Source organism: Salmo trutta, chromosome 37 (genome assembly GCF_901001165.1).
Source record: "Salmo trutta chromosome 37, fSalTru1.1, whole genome shotgun sequence".
In the NCBI taxonomy this organism is placed as follows: domain Eukaryota; kingdom Metazoa; phylum Chordata; class Actinopteri; order Salmoniformes; family Salmonidae; genus Salmo; species Salmo trutta.
The window spans coordinates 5,189,373-5,208,468 of NC_042993.1; the positions used below are offsets into that span (position 1 = coordinate 5,189,373).

Genomic DNA, 19,096 nt, shown 5'->3' on the forward strand with positions numbered 1-19,096 from the left:
CCCTGTGTTGGGGAGGGACGTACAGGGCTGGTAGACAACCCCTAACCACTAGTCCTTAGCCCCTCGACACTTATGTAGATCTGAGTGGACATCTGAGTGGACCAGTGCCTAGGGGTTAGGGATCAAGGGTTGTTTCTGGACGAGGCCAGTGTTGCTGCAGGCTGCAGTGCCTAGGGCTTAGGGAGCCGCTGTTGCTGCAGGCTCCTTGCAGACCATAGGGCCAGACTCACAGACAGTGATGGGGTGTTAATAGAGCCTAGAGGGGGAAAAGAGACTGTTGTGCTAGGGGGTTAGGGGCTAGTGGTTAGGGGATAGGGGCTAAGAGGCTAGGGGGTTTGGGGCTAAGAGGTTAGGGACTAGGGGCTAAGGGGTTAGGAGCAAAGGAGTTGGGGGATAGGGGATAAGAGGCTAGTGGCTAAGAGCTAAGAGGCTAGGGGCTAAGAGGCTAAGAGCTAAGAGGTTAGGGGCTAAGGGGTTGGGGCTAAGGGGTCAGGGGCTAGGGGCTAAGAGGTTAGGGACCAGGGGGCTAAGGGGTTAGGGGTTAAAAGGTTAGGTGCTAAGGGTTTGGGGCTAAGGGGCCAGGGGGGTAGGGGCTAAGGGGTTAGGGTCTAAGGGCTAAGAGGTTAGGAACTAGGGGGTTAGGGGCTAAGGTGTCAGGGGGGTTAGGGGCTAGAAGGTTAGTGGCTAGGGGCTAAGAGGTTAGGGACTAGGGGACTAAGGGGCTTTAGGGGCTAAGAGGTTTGGGCTAAGGGGCCAGGGGAGTAGGAGCTAAGGGGTCAGGGGGTAAGGGGTTAGGGTATAAGGGGTTAGGGGCTAAGGGGTTAGGAACTAGGGGCTTAGGGGCTAAGAGGCCAGGGACTAGGAGGTTAAGAACTAGGGGCTAGGAACTAGGGGGTTAGGGACTAGACACTAAGGAGTTTGGGCTAAGGGGCTAGGGGATAAGAGGTTAGGGACTAGGAGGTTAGGGACTAGGACCCTACTCACAGTACAGTGATGGGGCGTCAGCAGGGCTGGGTGCTGGGTGATGGCCTCCACAGCTGACAGAGTGTTCCTGATCAGCTCCTCTGAACCTGCTTGTCCTGGGAATCAAGCAGCAGGTTACACCTACAGTATGGACTTTATGGGCCAGTTGTCCAGATGAAACCTGTACTACTAATAACCAGAGATAAAGCAAGCTGATATTCACTCACCTATTGCACTGCCCAAACTGGTCTCACTGGCATCAATAGATGTTATGTGATTCTGGAAGACACATGAGAAATGAGGGGTGCAGAAGGCCATGGGACTATACCACTACACATCACTGTCTCAATGACTTACCAGCAGTGCTCCAAATCTGAAGAGAAACTCCTCAGTCACAACCTGAGGTCTGAATATCTAAAAAACACAGAGAGAGAGAGAGACAGAGACAGAGAGAGACAGAGACAGAGAGACAGAGAGACAGAGACAGAGAGAGAGAGACAGAGAGACAGAGCGAGACAGACAGAGAGAGAGAGACAGAGAGACAGAGCGAGAGAGACAGAGAGACAGAGAGAGAGACACAGACAGACAGACAGACAGACAGACAGACAGACAGACAGACAGACAGACAGACAGACAGACAGACAGACAGACAGACAGACAGACAGACAGACAGACAGAGACAGAGAGACAGGGAGAGAGAGGGAAAAGTAGATATTACACTGTGTCCCAGTTACAGTACGATCTGTCTCTCTCTCTCTGACCTCAGCCAACCTGTCCTCCTCTCAAACTCTTAATTCCCTGCCAACTTTCTCTGCTCCTGTAAGCAGAGGCTTCGTAAAGCCCCACTGAGCTGTCAGCCCACAGAAGAGCATCGTTTTCTCTTTCTCACCAGGTCCAGCAGTGCGCACGCGCACACACACACACACACACACACACACACACACACACACACACACACACACACACACACACACACACACACACACACACACACACACACACACACACACACACACACACACAGGAGAGAGACTCTAAAACAAAAAACAAACACTCCAAACAACATTAAAGTACTGCTCCATACATGTATTGATTAAGAGCTCCAGGGCAGACGTGGCCTGTAGTAAAGTGACTGACACATAGATGTAAACCAGAGCATCAGTCCAGACTCACATCAGAGACCAGCTACAGTTATAATATCATCAGTAAGACCAGACTCACATCAGAGACCAGCTACAGTTATAATATCATCAGTTAGACCAGACTCACATCAGAGACCAGCTACAGTTATAATATCATCAGTAAGACCAGACTCACATCAGAGACCAGCTACAGTTATAATATCATCAGTAAGACCAGACTCACATCAGAGACCAGCTACAGTTATAATATCATCAGTAAGACCAGACTCACATCAGAGACCAGCTACAGTTATAATATCATCAGTAAGACCAGACTCACATCAGAGACCAGCTACAGTTATAATATCATCAGTTAGACCAGACTCACATCAGAGACCAGCTACACTTATAATATCATCAGTTAGACCAGACTCACATCAGAGACCAGCTACAGTTATAATATCATCAGTAAGACCAGACTCACATCAGAGACCAGCTACAGTTATAATATCATCAGTAAGACCAGACTCACATCAGAGACCAGCTACAGTTAGTTATAATACCATCATGTTATTAACCACACATGGCAAGGACCAGCGCTATTAGGGACAGCTATCTGTCACATCACAGATAAATAACACAGTAACCCCATTTAACAAACTACTAAATGCTTCACCTTGTAAAATGAGGTAATGGCAGTGGGGGGTGGGGGGGGGGGTCTATGAGAGTGACAAGTTATTACTTTTCTAATGAGACGGCTCTAGTCTCCATGAAGAATGGCAGGGGAAATGGAGGAGCGATATTTAATCAGTGCATGGTTTCATCCAGCAGGCTGCTTGTTGACAAGCATCTCTCTCATTAGGATTTAGTCATATTAATCATTTCTGCTCAATTGAGACAGTCACCACTAAATCCAATTTCCCCACCATGTCTATTGGCAACTGGCAATAATCTGTCTGTGAGGCGGAGTGGGATGAAAATAACAACCTTTAATGCATTTTCTAGACGTTTATATGACATCTCTGGGTATATTAAGTATTAGTAATCATGGCTTTGGAAAAGATGATTCAAAGTTTAGCCTAAATGTAAACTTAAACAGTGCATCAGCTACGATGTTGATATATAAATCTGTTTTGCCACAGTAACATAGAAAACACAGTTTGACGTCAGATGTACATTAGGTGGGGTGTGAATATTGCAACTTCTCCTTGTTAACCTGGTTTATTATTTGACACCCTCTCAGTGTTGGCCAGCCGACAGGTATCCAAGTGAACCACAACCATATTGGTAAACAACCACACTAGTTTTACCACTCCAAGGAGCTCAGATACTGTATGTAAGCATAAAACGAAGAAACTTCAATTACGTATCAAGGTTATTGACGCTCACTGCACACAGTACATGATGTGTGTGTGTGTGTGTGTGTGTGTGTGTGTGTGTGTGTGTGTGTGTGTGTGTGTGTGTGTGTGTGTGTGTGTGTGTGTGAGAGTGTTCGACTGCAGCATTCTAATCCAATTAGCTGCGGCAGTGCTCAGATGAGCCGTGGTCTCTGGCTCTGTTCCCTGCTCTATTCTGCCTGTGATAAAGTTGATTAAGATCTCTGTTGGTTTGGATGAGGAGAGAGACTCACAGCTCTTAAAGCGAACCCCCTGATTCATTGGCTCTAGATGGTAGGAGTGGACATAACTTAGCAGAAGGGTTTCAGAAATGTAGCAATAAGCATCCGTTGAAGCCTCTAGGCAGTGTGCTGTATGTTTTATGATGGAGAGATGCTAGAAGATGTTCAAACAGCCAATTGGGAGTTATTCAATAGTGTCAGAGATCCTGATCCATTAGCTTGTGAATCAATTAGAACTGACTGAGGTCCCATCTTATTAAACAAGAGATCTCATTTCGCAATCACGCATGTACCGTACTTGATCTGTACACACACACACACACACACAAAGTAGGGCTGGGCAATATGACCAAAATATAATATCATGGTCATTTAAAACAATTGGACAGTATGAAAGTATTTTATGGTTTTGAATAATAGAAGTTGTAAATGTGCTTTATTTGAACATTTTTACATTTGAGTCATTTAGCAGAAGCACTTATCCAGAGTGACTTACAGTTAGTGCATTCATCTTAAGACGCAAGTGTTGGTTCAGAAGGGGGGTGGCCGAACAGAGTGCTATTTTGTGATTTCAATGGGTCTTTCTCCATTCTAATTGGTTTATACTGTTCAATTCAACCGAAAATTATTTTCAGCATTTTCATCAATTTCTGCATTTCCTGCGCTCATTTGAGATCATTTCTACACTTCCACGTACTGTAGGGCTGAACAATATGGGCAAACAATCTAGGCCTTATTTTTAACCAAATGTTCCAATTGTGATTTGGCTTGCAATTTAGAGCAAAAAGGTTGGGTGAACCGTTGGAATCATGGAAATATCATGATTATTCTAATTATATAGTTAGAATATAATAATACAGTGTTGTTTGACGTGACAATGAATGAAAGTGCCAGGGAGGAGTTATTGTTACAGGGTAGGAACCATAAGTGTTGATAAGTGTTTCCTAAGGGACAATATAATCTTTGGCTACATTTAATGTTTTCTCTTAGCTACTTCATGTATCTAACATATTCATGCTTCGCGTATTCCACTTTGATTTCGAAGATACTGTTGCACAAACAACATGCTGATTTAGGTCTGCACCATCACTGGTATTATCAGGTAGTATAGCTAATTACGTTTGCTCTGATTCAGTACTCTCCCTGTGATCTCCCCATCCGTCCCCATACCCTCTTCTCCTCTCCCCTCCTCGTCTCCTCTCCACTAGCTAGTTAGCCAGCTAGCTAGCTAGCCAGCTAAAGAGCAATTAGCATTAGCGGCTAACACAATTTAGGCCCAACTTGCTAATAAAAATACAAATGAGCTGTTTGCAGATATAAGAAACACTAAATAATAGTGTAATTATAAAACACTAGTGGATTTATAATAAGAAGCAAGGTGAAAACAGCGTCATTGTCATCAACATTGTTGCATGTGCTACATTGACCATGCAGACAGAACACAAGTGTCCCCTGGTCGAGGGACAACAAATGCGCTCCTTAAGTGACAGGGCGTGGCTAGGTCTGTGTGGAAAGCATTATGGAGAGAGTGGAGAGAGATGACTCAAGTAGCGAAGTAAACTATAAAAATGGGATGTTACACACGGCGTATCACCTTTAACAAACCAAACATTCAAATACCGTTATAGAAGGTAAATTATAAACTGGGTGGTTTGAGCCCTGAATGCCGATTGGCTGACAGCCATGGTATATCAGACCGTATACCACAGGTATGACAAAACATGTATTTTTACTGCTCTAATTACGTTTGTAACCAGTTTATAATAGCAATAAAGTACCTCAGGGGTTTGTGGTATATGGCCAATATACCACAAACCCCCGAGGTGCATTACTGCTTAAGTAAAAACCCCAACTGGTCCGTGCATCAATAGCGGTATATGGTAGAATACGGTATAGTGGCCAGCCCTAACAGACAGTGTTTGTGACATACCGTAGTACAGTAGGAAGGGTTACCTGAGAGGTGAGGAGGTGGAGCACCACAGTCATCATGGGTACACTCTGTTTCAGCTGCTTGGCCTGAACAGTGGAGGGATGCTTCCTGCCCACTATACTGCCCAGCGCGGAAAGCATGTCATCTACACAGTACAGAGGACAGAGGAGAGAGGGGTGACAGACAGACAGCATGTCATCTACACAGTACAGAGGACAGAGGAGAGAGGGGTGACAGACAGCATGTCATCTACACAGTACAGAGGACAGAGGAGAGAGGGGTGACAGACAGCATGTCATCTACACAGTACAGAGGACAGAGGGGTGACAGACAGACAGCATGTCATCTACACAGTACAGAGGACAGAGGAGAGAGGGGTGACAGACAGCATGTCATCTACACAGTACAGAGGACAGAGGGGTGACAGACAGACAGCATGTCATCTACACAGTACAGAGGACAGAGGAGAGAGGGGTGACAGACAGCATGTCATCTACACAGTACAGAGGACAGAGGGGTGACAGACAGACAGCATGTCATCTACACAGTACAGAGGACAGACGAGAGAGGGGTGACAGACAGCATGTCATCTACAGAGTACAGAGGACAGAGGGGTGACAGACAGCATGTCATCTACACAGTACAAAGGAGAGAGGGGTGACAGACAGACAGCATGTCATCTACACAGTACAGAGGACAGAGGAGAGAGGGGTGACAGCCAGACAGATAGCATGTCATCTACACAGTACAGGGGACAGAGGAGAGAGGGGTGAGATACATACAGACAGCATGTCATTTACAGAGGACAGAGAGAGGGTTCTCTCTCCCCACCCCTCCCTTTCCTCTCCCCTTTTCATCACCTCTCCTCACCTTCAGTCTCCTCTTCCCACCCCTCCCCTTCCCCTCTCCTCTCCTCTCTCCTCATCTCCTCCTCTCCCTGTGATCTCCCCATCCGTCCCCATACCCTCCTCTCCTCTCCTCCCAGTGATCTTAGAGGAGAATGAGCCTGGACCGGTTTGAACCAGTTGGGTCTGGCTTCCGGCCCTGATGGGAGACGTGCCATGTTAGCAGCACTGATTTACAAATTAAACATCAGGAAAAGGTCAATACCTGGCTGGGTGATTTAAAATTCAATCAGAAAGGTAATTAAAAAAAGGGAGAATCAAATTGGCTTGCTCCATCCAAGCATTGATGCAAGTTCCCCTCAACCCCACTTCACTTCACCTCCTCTCCCCTCATCTCCCCTCCCCTCTTCTCCTCTCCCCTCATCTCCCCTCCCCGCCTCTCCCCTCCCCTCCCCTCATCTCTCCTCATCTCCTCTTAGTGCTGTGGTTTTTGTGTTATTGTGATTGATTTACCCAGAATGGCTGGCAGCTGCAGCACGACGTGACGGATGAGCAGATGGAGGCATTTTGACAGGTATTCATTGCTGCTTTGTAGCCCCTTCCCTGGCGTGGCCTGCCTGATGTCTCTTTCAATGTACATCACCAGTCTGCAAAACATTATCATTCACCTACAGCCTCCAATCTACCCTGGAGCCGGACGGAGCCGGGATCAATACAAACCACTGAAAACAGAATTAGTAAGACGTATTATAGCAAATAAATGATTTTCATTACAACAATTAGGGTTAAAAATAAAGGTTAATAGATTCAGAGATCAATGAGGAGCATCAAAACAGCCTTCAAGCTGCAACAAGACTCTTGAACTCAAACACACAGCCTACAAGTTGAAACAAGAACAACCCTCATAAGCAAGTGGATAATAACAAAATGAAGAGACAGAAAAACCCTGCCAAACACTGACATTAATAAACCATGAACAAACAATCAGAATAGGATACAATACACCACTGGACAGAGACAGATGTGGTGTCTACAGGTCAGTACACCACTGGACAGAGACAGATGTGGTGTCTACAGGTCAGTACACCACTGGACAGAGAGACAGATGTGGTGTCTACAGGTCAGTACACCACTGGACAGAGAGACAGATGTGGTGTCTACAGATCAGTACACCACTGGACAGAGAGACAGATGTGGTGTCTACAGGTCAGTACACCACTGGACAGAGAGACAGATGTGGTGTCTACAGGTCAGTACACCACTGGACAGAGACAGATGTGGTGTTTACAGGTCAGTACACCACTGGACAGAGAAAGATGTGGTGTCTACAGGTCAGTACACCACTGGACAGAGAGAGATGTGGTGTCTACAGGTCACTACACCACTGGACAGAGACAGATGTGGTGTCTACAGGTCAGTACACCACTGGACAGAGAGACAGATGTGGTGTCTACAGGTCAGTACACCACTGGACAGAGAGACAGATGTGATGTCTACAGGTCAGTACACCACTGGACAGAGAGAGATGTGGTGTCTACAGGTCTGTACACCACTGGACAGAGACAGATGTGGCGTCTACAGGTCAGTACACCACTGGACAGAGAGACAGATGTGGTGTCTACAGGTCAGTACACCACTGGACAGAGACAGATTTGGCGTCTACAGGTCACTACACCACTGGACAGAGACAGATGTGATGTCTACAGGTCAGTACACCACTGGACAGAGACAGATGTGGTGTCTACAGGTCAGTACACCACTGGACAGAGACAGATGTGATGTCTACAGGTCAGTACACCACTGGACAGAGACAGATGTAATGTCTACAGGTCAGTACACCACTGGACAGAGAGACAGATGTGGTGTCTACAGGTCAGTACACCACTGGACAGAGACAGATGTGATGTCTACAGGTCAGTACACCACTGGACAGAGAGACAGATGTAGTGTCTACAGGTCAGTACACCACTGGACAGAGAGACAGATGTGGTGTCTACAGGTCAGTACACCACTTGACAGAGAGACAGATAGATGTGATGTCTACAGGTCACTACACCACTGGACAGAGAGAGATGTGATGTCTACAGGTCAGTACACCACTGGACAGAGACAGATGTGGCATCTACAGGTCAGTACACCACTGGACAGAGAGACAGATGTGGTGTCTACAGGTCAGTACACCACTGGACAGAGAGAGATGTGATGTCTACAGGTCAGTACACCACTGGACAGAGACAGATGTGGTGTCTACAGGTCAGTACACCATTGGACAGAGAGAGATGTGGTGTCTACATGGCAGTACACCACTGGACAGAGACAGATGTGGTGTGTACAGGTCAGTACACCACTGGACAGAGACAGATGTGGTGTCTACAGGTCAGTACATCACTGGACAGAGACAGATGTGGTGTCTACAGGTCAGTACACCACTGGACAGAGACAGATGTGGTGTCTACAGGTCAGTACACCACTGGACAGAGAGACAGATGTGATGTCTACAGGTCAGTACACCACTGGACAGAGACAGATGTGATGTCTACAGGTCAGTACACCACTGGACAGAGACAGATGTGGCGTCTACAGGTCAGTACACCACTGGACAGAGAGACAGATGTGGTGTCTACAGGTCAGTACACCACTGGACAGAGAGACAGATGTGGTGTCTACAGGTCAGTACACCACTGGACAGAGACAGATGTGGTGTCTACAGGTCAGTACACCACTGGACAGAGACAGATGTGAAGTCTACAGGTCAGTACACCACTGGACAGAGAAAGATGTGGTGTCTACAGGTCAGTACACCACTGGACAGAGAGAGATGTGGTGTCTACAGGTCACTACACCACTGGACAGAGACAGATGTGGTGTCTACAGGTCAGTACACCACTGGACAGAGAGACAGATGTGGTGTCTACAGGTCAGTACACCACTGGACAGAGAGACAGATGTGATGTCTACAGGTCAGTACACCACTGGACAGAGAGAGATGTGGTGTCTACAGGTCTGTACACCACTGGACAGAGACAGATGTGGCGTCTACAGGTCAGTACACCACTGGACAGAGAGACAGATGTGGTGTCTACAGGTCAGTACACCACTGGACAGAGACAGATTTGGCGTCTACAGGTCACTACACCACTGGACAGAGACAGATGTGATGTCTACAGGTCAGTACACCACTGGACAGAGACAGATGTGGCGTCTACAGGTCAGTACACCACTGGACAGAGAGACAGATGTGGTGTCTACAGGTCAGTACACCACTGGACAGAGAGACAGATGTGGTGTCTACAGGTCAGTACACCACTGGACAGAGACAGATGTGGTGTCTACAGGTCAGTACACCACTGGACAGAGACAGATGTGGTGTCTACAGGTCAGTACACCACTGGACAGAGACAGATGTGGCGTCTACAGGTCAGTACACCACTGGACAGAGACAGATTTGGTGTCTACAAGTCAGTACACCACTGGACAGAGACAGATGTCACGTCTACAGGTCAGTACACCACTGGACAGAGAGAGATGTGGTGTTTACAGGTCAGTACCCCACTGGACAGAGACAGATGTGGTGTCTACAGGTCAGTACACCACTGGACAGAGAGACAGATGTGGTGTCTACAGGTCAGTACACCACTGGACAGAGACAGATGTGGTGTCTACAGGTCAGTACACCACTGGACAGAGAGACAGATGTGGTGTCTACAGGTCAGTACACCACTGGACAGAGAGACAGATGTGATGTCTACAGGTCAGTACACCACTGGACAGAGAGAGATGTGGTGTCTACAGGTCTGTACACCACTGGACAGAGACAGATGTGGCGTCTACAGGTCAGTACACCACTGGACAGAGAGACAGATGTAATGTCTACAGGTCAGTACACCACTGGACAGAGACAGATGTGATGTCTACAGGTCGGTACACCACTGGACAGAGAGACAGATGTGGTGTCTACAGGTCAGTACACCACTGGACAGAGACAGATGTGGTGTCTACAGATCAGTACACCACTGGACAGAGAGACAGATGTGGTGTCTACAGGTCAGTACACCACTGGACAGAGACAGATTTGGCGTCTACAGGTCACTAAACCACTGGACAGAGACAGATGTGATGTCTACAGGTCAGTACACAACTGGACAGAGACAGATGTGATGTCTACAGGTCAGTACACCACTGGACAGAGACAGATGTAATGTCTACAGGTCAGTACACCGCTGGACAGAGAGACAGATGTGGTGTCTACAGGTCAGTACACCACTGGACAGAGAGAGATGTGATGTCTACAGGTCAGTACACCACTGGACAGAGACAGATGTGGCGTCTACAGGTCAGTACACCACTGGACAGAGAGACAGATGTGGTGTCTACAGGTCAGTACACCACTGGACAGAGAGACAGATGTAGTGTCTACAGGTCAGTACACCACTGGACAGAGAGACAGATGTGGTGTCTACAGGTCAGTACACCACTTGACAGAGAGACAGATAGATGTGATGTCTACAGGTCAGTACACCACTGGACAGAGACAGATATGATGTCTACAGGTCAGTACACCACTGGACAGAGAGACAGATGTGGTGTCTACAGGTCAGTACACCGCTGGACAGAGAGAGATGTGATGTCTACAGGTCAGTACACCACTGGACAGAGAGACAGATGTGGTGTCTACAGGTCAGTACACCACTGGACAGAGAGAGATGTGGTGTCTACAGGTCAGTACACCACTGGACAGAGACAGATGTGATGTCTACAGGTCAGTACACCACTGGACAGAGAGACAGATGTGATGTCTACAGGTCAGTACACCACTGGACAGAGACAGATGTGATGTCTACAGGTCAGTACACCACTGGACAGAGAGACAGATGTGGTGTCTACAGGTCAGTACACCACTGGACAGAGACAGATGTGGTGTCTACAGGTCAGTACACCACTGGACAGAGACAGATGTGGTGTCTACAGGTCAGTACACCACTGGACAGAGAAAGATGTGGTGTCTACAGGTCAGTACACCACTGGACAGAGAGAGATGTGGTGTCTACAGGTCACTACACCACTGGACAGAGACAGATGTGGTGTCTACAGGTCAGTACACCACTGGACAGAGAGACAGATGTGGTGTCTACAGGTCAGTACACCACTGGACAGAGAGACAGATGTGATGTCTACAGGTCAGTACACCACTGGACAGAGAGAGATGTGGTGTCTACAGGTCTGTACACCACTGGACAGAGACAGATGTGGCGTCTACAGGTCAGTACACCACTGGACAGAGAGACAGATGTGGTGTCTACAGGTCAGTACACCACTGGACAGAGACAGATTTGGCGTCTACAGGTCACTACACCACTGGACAGAGACAGATGTGATGTCTACAGGTCAGTACACCACTGGACAGAGACAGATGTGGTGTCTACAGGTCAGTACACCACTGGACAGAGACAGATGTGATGTCTACAGGTCAGTACACCACTGGACAGAGACAGATGTAATGTCTACAGGTCAGTACACCACTGGACAGAGAGACAGATGTGGTGTCTACAGGTCAGTACACCACTGGACAGAGACAGATGTGATGTCTACAGGTCAGTACACCACTGGACAGAGAGACAGATGTAGTGTTTACAGGTCAGTACACCGCTGGACAGAGAGACAGATGTGGTGTCTACAGGTCAGTACACCACTTGACAGAGAGACAGATAGATGTGATGTCTACAGGTCACTACACCACTGGACAGAGAGAGATGTGATGTCTACAGGTCAGTACACCACTGGACAGAGACAGATGTGGCATCTACAGGTCAGTACACCACTGGACAGAGAGAGATGTGATGTCTACAGGTCAGTACACCACTGGACAGAGACAGATGTGGTGTCTACAGGTCAGTACACCACTGGACAGAGAGAGATGTGGTGTCTACAGGTCAGTACACCACTGGACAGAGACAGATGTGGTGTCTACAGGTCAGTACACCACTGGACAGAGACAGATGTGGTGTCTACAGGTCAGTACATCACTGGACAGAGACAGATGTGGTGTCTACAGGTCAGTACACCACTGGACAGAGACAGATGTGGTGTCTACAGGTCAGTACACCACTGGACAGAGAGACAGATGTGATGTCTACAGGTCAGTACACCACTGGACAGAGACAGATGTGATGTCTACAGGTCAGTACACCACTGGACAGAGAGACAGATGTGGTGTCTACAGGTCAGTACACCACTGGACAGAGAGACAGATGTGGTGTCTAAAGGTCAGTACACCACTGGACAGAGACAGATTTGGTGTCTACAAGTCAGTACACCACTGGACAGAGACAGATGTCACGTCTACAGGTCAGTACACCACTGGACAGAGAGAGATGTGGTGTTTACAGGTCAGTACCCCACTGGACAGAGACAGATGTGGTGTCTACAGGTCAGTACACCACTGGACAGAGAGACAGATGTGGTGTCTACAGGTCAGTACACCACTGGACAGAGACAGATGTGGTGTCTACAGGTCAGTACACCACTGGACAGAGAGACAGATGTGGTGTCTACAGGTCAGTACACCACTGGACAGAGAGACAGATGTGATGTCTACAGGTCAGTACACCACTGGACAGAGAGAGATGTGGTGTCTACAGGTCTGTACACCACTGGACAGAGACAGATGTGGCGTCTACAGGTCAGTACACCACTGGACAGAGAGACAGATGTAATGCCTACAGGTCAGTACACCACTGGACAGAGACAGATGTGATGTCTACAGGTCGGTACACCACTGGACAGAGAGACAGATGTGGTGTCTACAGGTCAGTACACCACTGGACAGAGACAGATGTGGTGTCTACAGATCAGTACACCACTGGACAGAGAGACAGATGTGGTGTCTACAGGTCAGTACACCACTGGACAGAGACAGATTTGGCGTCTACAGGTCACTACACCACTGGACAGAGACAGATGTGATGTCTACAGGTCAGTACACAACTGGACAGAGACAGATGTGATGTCTACAGGTCAGTACACCACTGGACAGAGACAGATGTAATGTCTACAGGTCAGTACACCGCTGGACAGAGAGACAGATGTGGTGTCTACAGGTCAGTACACCACTGGACAGAGAGAGATGTGATGTCTACAGGTCAGTACACCACTGGACAGAGACAGATGTGGCGTCTACAGGTCAGTACACCACTGGACAGAGAGACAGATGTGGTGTCTACAGGTCAGTACACCACTGGACAGAGAGACAGATGTAGTGTCTACAGGTCAGTACACCACTGGACAGAGAGACAGATGTGGTGTCTACAGGTCAGTACACCACTTGACAGAGAGACAGATAGATGTGATGTCTACAGGTCAGTACACCACTGGACAGAGACAGATATGATGTCTACAGGTCAGTACACCACTGGACAGAGAGACAGATGTGGTGTCTACAGCTCAGTACACCGCTGGACAGAGAGAGATGTGATGTCTACAGGTCAGTACACCACTGGACAGAGAGACAGATGTGGTGTCTACAGGTCAGTACACCACTGGACAGAGAGAGATGTGGTGTCTACAGGTCAGTACACCACTGGACAGAGACAGATGTGATGTCTACAGGTCAGTACACCACTGGACAGAGAGACAGATGTGATGTCTACTGGTCAGTACACCACTGGACAGAGACAGATGTGATGTCTACAGGTCAGTACACCACTGGACAGAGAGACAGATGTGGTGTCTACAGGTCAGTACACCACTGGACAGAGACAGATGTGGTGTCTACAGGTCAGTACACCACTGGACAGAGAGACAGATGTGATGTCTACAGGTCAGTACACCACTGGACAGAGACAGATGTGATGTCTACAGGGCAGTACACCACTGGACAGAGACAGATGTGGTGTCTACAGGTCAGTACACCACTGGACAGAGACAGATGTGGTGTCTACAGGTCAGTACACCACTGGACAGAGATACATGTGGCGTCTACAGGTCAGTACACCACTGGACAGAGACAGATGTGGTGTCTACAGGTCAGTACACCACTGGACAGAGAGACAGATGTGGTGTCTACAGGTCAGTACACCACTGGACAGAGACAGATGTGGTGTCTACAGGTCAGTACACCACTGGACAGAGAGAGATGTGGTGTCTACAGGTCAGTACACCACTGGACAGAGAGAGATGTGGTGTCTACAGGTCAGTACACCACTGGACAGAAACAGATGTGGTGTCTACAGGTCAGTACACCACTGGACAGAGACAGATTTGGTGTCTACAGGTCAGTACACCACTGGACAGAGACAGATGTGGCATCTACAGGTCAGTACACCACTGGACAGAGACAGCTGTGGTGTCTACAGGTCAGTATACCACTGGACAGAGACAGATGTGGTGTCTACAGGTCAGTACACCACTGGACAGAGAGACAGATGTGATGTCTACAGGTCAGTATACCACTGGACAGAGACAGATGTGGTGTCTACAGGTCAGTACACCACTGGACAGAGACAGATGTGATGTCTACAGGTCAGTATACCACTGGACAGAGACAGATGTGGTGTCTACAGGTCAGTACACCACTGGACAGAGATAGATGTGGCGTCTACAGGTCAGTACACCACTGGACAGAGACAGATTTGGCGTCTACAGGTCACTACAACACTGGACAGAGACAGATGTGATGTCTACAGGTCAGTACACAACTGGACAGAGACAGATGTGATGTCTACAGGTCAGTACACCACTGGACAGAGACAGATGTAATGTCTACAGGTCAGTACACCGCTGGACAGAGAGACAGATGTGGTGTCTACAGGTCAGTACACCACTGGACAGAGAGAGATGTGATGTCTACAGGTCAGTACACCACTGGACAGAGACAGATGTGGCGTCTACAGGTCAGTACACCACTGGACAGAGAGACAGATGTGGTGTCTACAGGTCAGTACACCACTGGACAGAGAGACAGATGTAGTGTCTACAGGTCAGTACACCACTGGACAGAGAGACAGATGTGGTGTCTACAGGTCAGTACACCACTTGACAGAGAGACAGATAGATGTGATGTCTACAGGTCAGTACACCACTGGACAGAGACAGATGTGATGTCTACAGGTCAGTACACCACTGGACAGAGAGACAGATGTGGTGTCTACAGGTCAGTACACCGCTGGACAGAGAGAGATGTGATGTCTACAGGTCAGTACACCACTGGACAGAGAGACAGATGTGGTGTCTACAGGTCAGTACACCACTGGACAGAGAGAGATGTGGTGTCTACAGGTCAGTACACCACTGGACAGAGACAGATGTGATGTCTACAGGTCAGTACACCACTGGACAGAGAGACAGATGTGATGTCTACAGGTCAGTACACCACTGGACAGAGACAGATGTGGCGTCTACAGGTCAGTACACCACTGGACAGAGAGACAGATGTGGTGTCTACAGGTCAGTACACCACTGGACAGAGAGACAGATGTAGTGTCTACAGGTCAGTACACCACTGGACAGAGAGACAGATGTGGTGTCTACAGGTCAGTACACCACTTGACAGAGAGACAGATAGATGTGATGTCTACAGGTCAGTACACCACTGGACAGAGACAGATATGATGTCTACAGGTCAGTACACCACTGGACAGAGAGACAGATGTGGTGTCTACAGGTCAGTACACCGCTGGACAGAGAGAGATGTGATGTCTACAGGTCAGTACACCACTGGACAGAGAGACAGATGTGGTGTCTACAGGTCAGTACACCACTGGACAGAGAGAGATGTGGTGTCTACAGGTCAGTACACCACTGGACAGAGACAGATGTGATGTCTACAGGTCAGTACACCACTGGACAGAGAGACAGATGTGATGTCTACTGGTCAGTACACCACTGGACAGAGACAGATGTGATGTCTACAGGTCAGTACACCACTGGACAGAGAGACAGATGTGGTGTCTACAGGTCAGTACACCACTGGACAGAGACAGATGTGGTGTCTACAGGTCAGTACACCACTGGACAGAGAGACAGATGTGATGTCTACAGGTCAGTACACCACTGGACAGAGACAGATGTGATGTCTACAGGGCAGTACACCACTGGACAGAGACAGATGTGGTGTCTACAGGTCAGTACACCACTGGACAGAGACAGATGTGGTGTCTACAGGTCAGTACACCACTGGACAGAGATACATGTGGCGTCTACAGGTCAGTACACCACTGGACAGAGACAGATGTGGTGTCTACAGGTCAGTACACCACTGGACAGAGAGACAGATGTGGTGTCTACAGGTCAGTACACCACTGGACAGAGACAGATGTGGTGTCTACAGGTCAGTACACCACTGGACAGAGACAGATGTGATGTCTACAGGTCAGTACACCACTGGACAGAGAGACAGATGTGATGTCTACTGGTCAGTACACCACTGGACAGAGACAGATGTGATGTCTACAGGTCAGTACACCACTGGACAGAGAGACAGATGTGGTGTCTACAGGTCAGTACACCACTGGACAGAGACAGATGTGGTGTCTACAGGTCAGTACACCACTGGACAGAGAGACAGATGTGATGTCTACAGGTCAGTACACCACTGGACAGAGACAGATGTGATGTCTACAGGGCAGTACACCACTGGACAGAGACAGATGTGGTGTCTACAGGTCAGTACACCACTGGACAGAGACAGATGTGGTGTCTACAGGTCAGTACACCACTGGACAGAGATACATGTGGCGTCTACAGGTCAGTACACCACTGGACAGAGACAGATGTGGTGTCTACAGGTCAGTACACCACTGGACAGAGAGACAGATGTGGTGTCTACAGGTCAGTACACCACTGGACAGAGACAGATGTGGTGTCTACAGGTCAGTACACCACTGGACAGAGAGAGATGTGGTGTCTACAGGTCAGTACACCACTGGACAGAGAGAGATGTGGTGTCTACAGGTCAGTACACCACTGGACAGAAACAGATGTGGTGTCTACAGGTCAGTACACCACTGGACAGAGACAGATGTGTCTACAGGTCAGTACACCACTGGACAGAGACAGATGTGGCATCTACAGGTCAGTACACCACTGGACAGAGACAGCTGTGGTGTCGACAGGTCAGTATACCACTGGACAGAGACAGATGTGGTGTCTACAGGTCAGTACACCACTGGACAGAGAGACAGATGTGATGTCTACAGGTCAGTACACCACTGGACAGAGACAGATGTGGTGTCTACAGGTCAGTACACCACTGGACAGAGACAGATGTGATGTCTACAGGTCAGTATACCACTGGACAGAGACAGATGTGGTGTCTACAGGTCAGTACACCACTGGACAGAGATAGATGTGGCGTCTACAGGTCAGTACACCACTGGACAGAGACAGATTTGGCGTCTACAGGTCACTACAACACTGGACAGAGACAGATGTGATGTCTACAGGTCAGTACACAACTGGACAGAGACAGATGTGATGTCTACAGGTCAGTACACCACTGGACAGAGACAGATGTAATGTCTACAGGTCAGTACACCGCTGGACAGAGAGACAGATGTGGTGTCTACAGGTCAGTACACCACTGGACAGAGAGAGATGTGATGTCTACAGGTCAGTACACCACTGGACAGAGGACAGATGTGGCGTCTACAGGTCAGTACACCACTGGACAGAGAGACAGATGTGGTGTCTACAGGTCAGTACACCACTGGACAGAGAGACAGATGTAGTGTCTACAGGTCAGTACACCACTGGACAGAGAGACAGATGTGGTGTCTACAGGTCAGTACACCACTTGACAGAGAGACAGATAGATGTGATGTCTACAGGTCAGTACACCACTGGACAGAGACAGATGTGATGTCTACAGGTCAGTACACCACTGGACAGAGAGACAGATGTGGTGTCTACAGGTCAGTACACCGCTGGACAGAGAGAGATGTGATGTCTACAGGTCAGTACACCACTGGACAGAGAGACAGATGTGGTGTCTACAGGTCAGTACACCACTGGACAGAGAGAGAGATGTGGTGTCTACAGGTCAGTACACCACTGGACAGAGACAGATGTGATGTCTACAGGTCAGTACACCACTGGACAGAGAGACAGATGTGATGTCTACAGGTCAGTACACCACTGGACAGAGACAGATGTGGCGGCTACAGGTCAGTACAACCACTGGACAGAGAGACAGATGTGGGTGTCTACAGGTCAGTACACCACTGGACAGAGAGACAGATGTAGTGTCTACAGGTCAGTACACCACTGGACAGAGAGGACAGATTGGTGTCTACAGGTCAGTTACACCACTTGACAGAGAGACAGATAGATGTGATGTCTACAGGTCAGTACACCACTGGACAGAGACAGATATGATGTCTACAGGTCAGTACACACCCTGGACAGAGAGACAGATGTGGTGTCTACAGGTCAGTACACCGCTGGACAGAGAGAGATGTGTATGTCTACAGGTCAGTACACCAAGGACGAGAGACAGAGTGTGGTGTCTACAGGTCAGTACACCACTGGACAGGAGAGAGATGTGGTGTCTACAGGTCAGTACACCACTGGACAGAGACAGATGTGATGTCTAACGGGTCAGTACACCACTGGACAGAGAGACAGA

At 48.5% G+C, this 19,096-nt stretch overlaps 1 protein-coding gene across 1 annotated transcript in view; it reads right to left on the bottom strand.

The window, feature by feature from the left end:
• LOC115177145 (serine/threonine-protein kinase ULK4) overlaps positions 1-19,096 on the bottom strand; it is a gene marked incomplete in the record, with an annotated part of 153,428 nt that overhangs the window by 26,076 nt on the left and 108,256 nt on the right. The window contains 5 exon segments of the mRNA XM_029737692.1: positions 985-1,079; positions 1,191-1,242; positions 1,321-1,377; positions 5,656-5,777; positions 6,991-7,124. Of these exon segments, the coding sequence (XP_029593552.1) occupies positions 985-1,079; positions 1,191-1,242; positions 1,321-1,377; positions 5,656-5,777; positions 6,991-7,124 (460 nt within the window).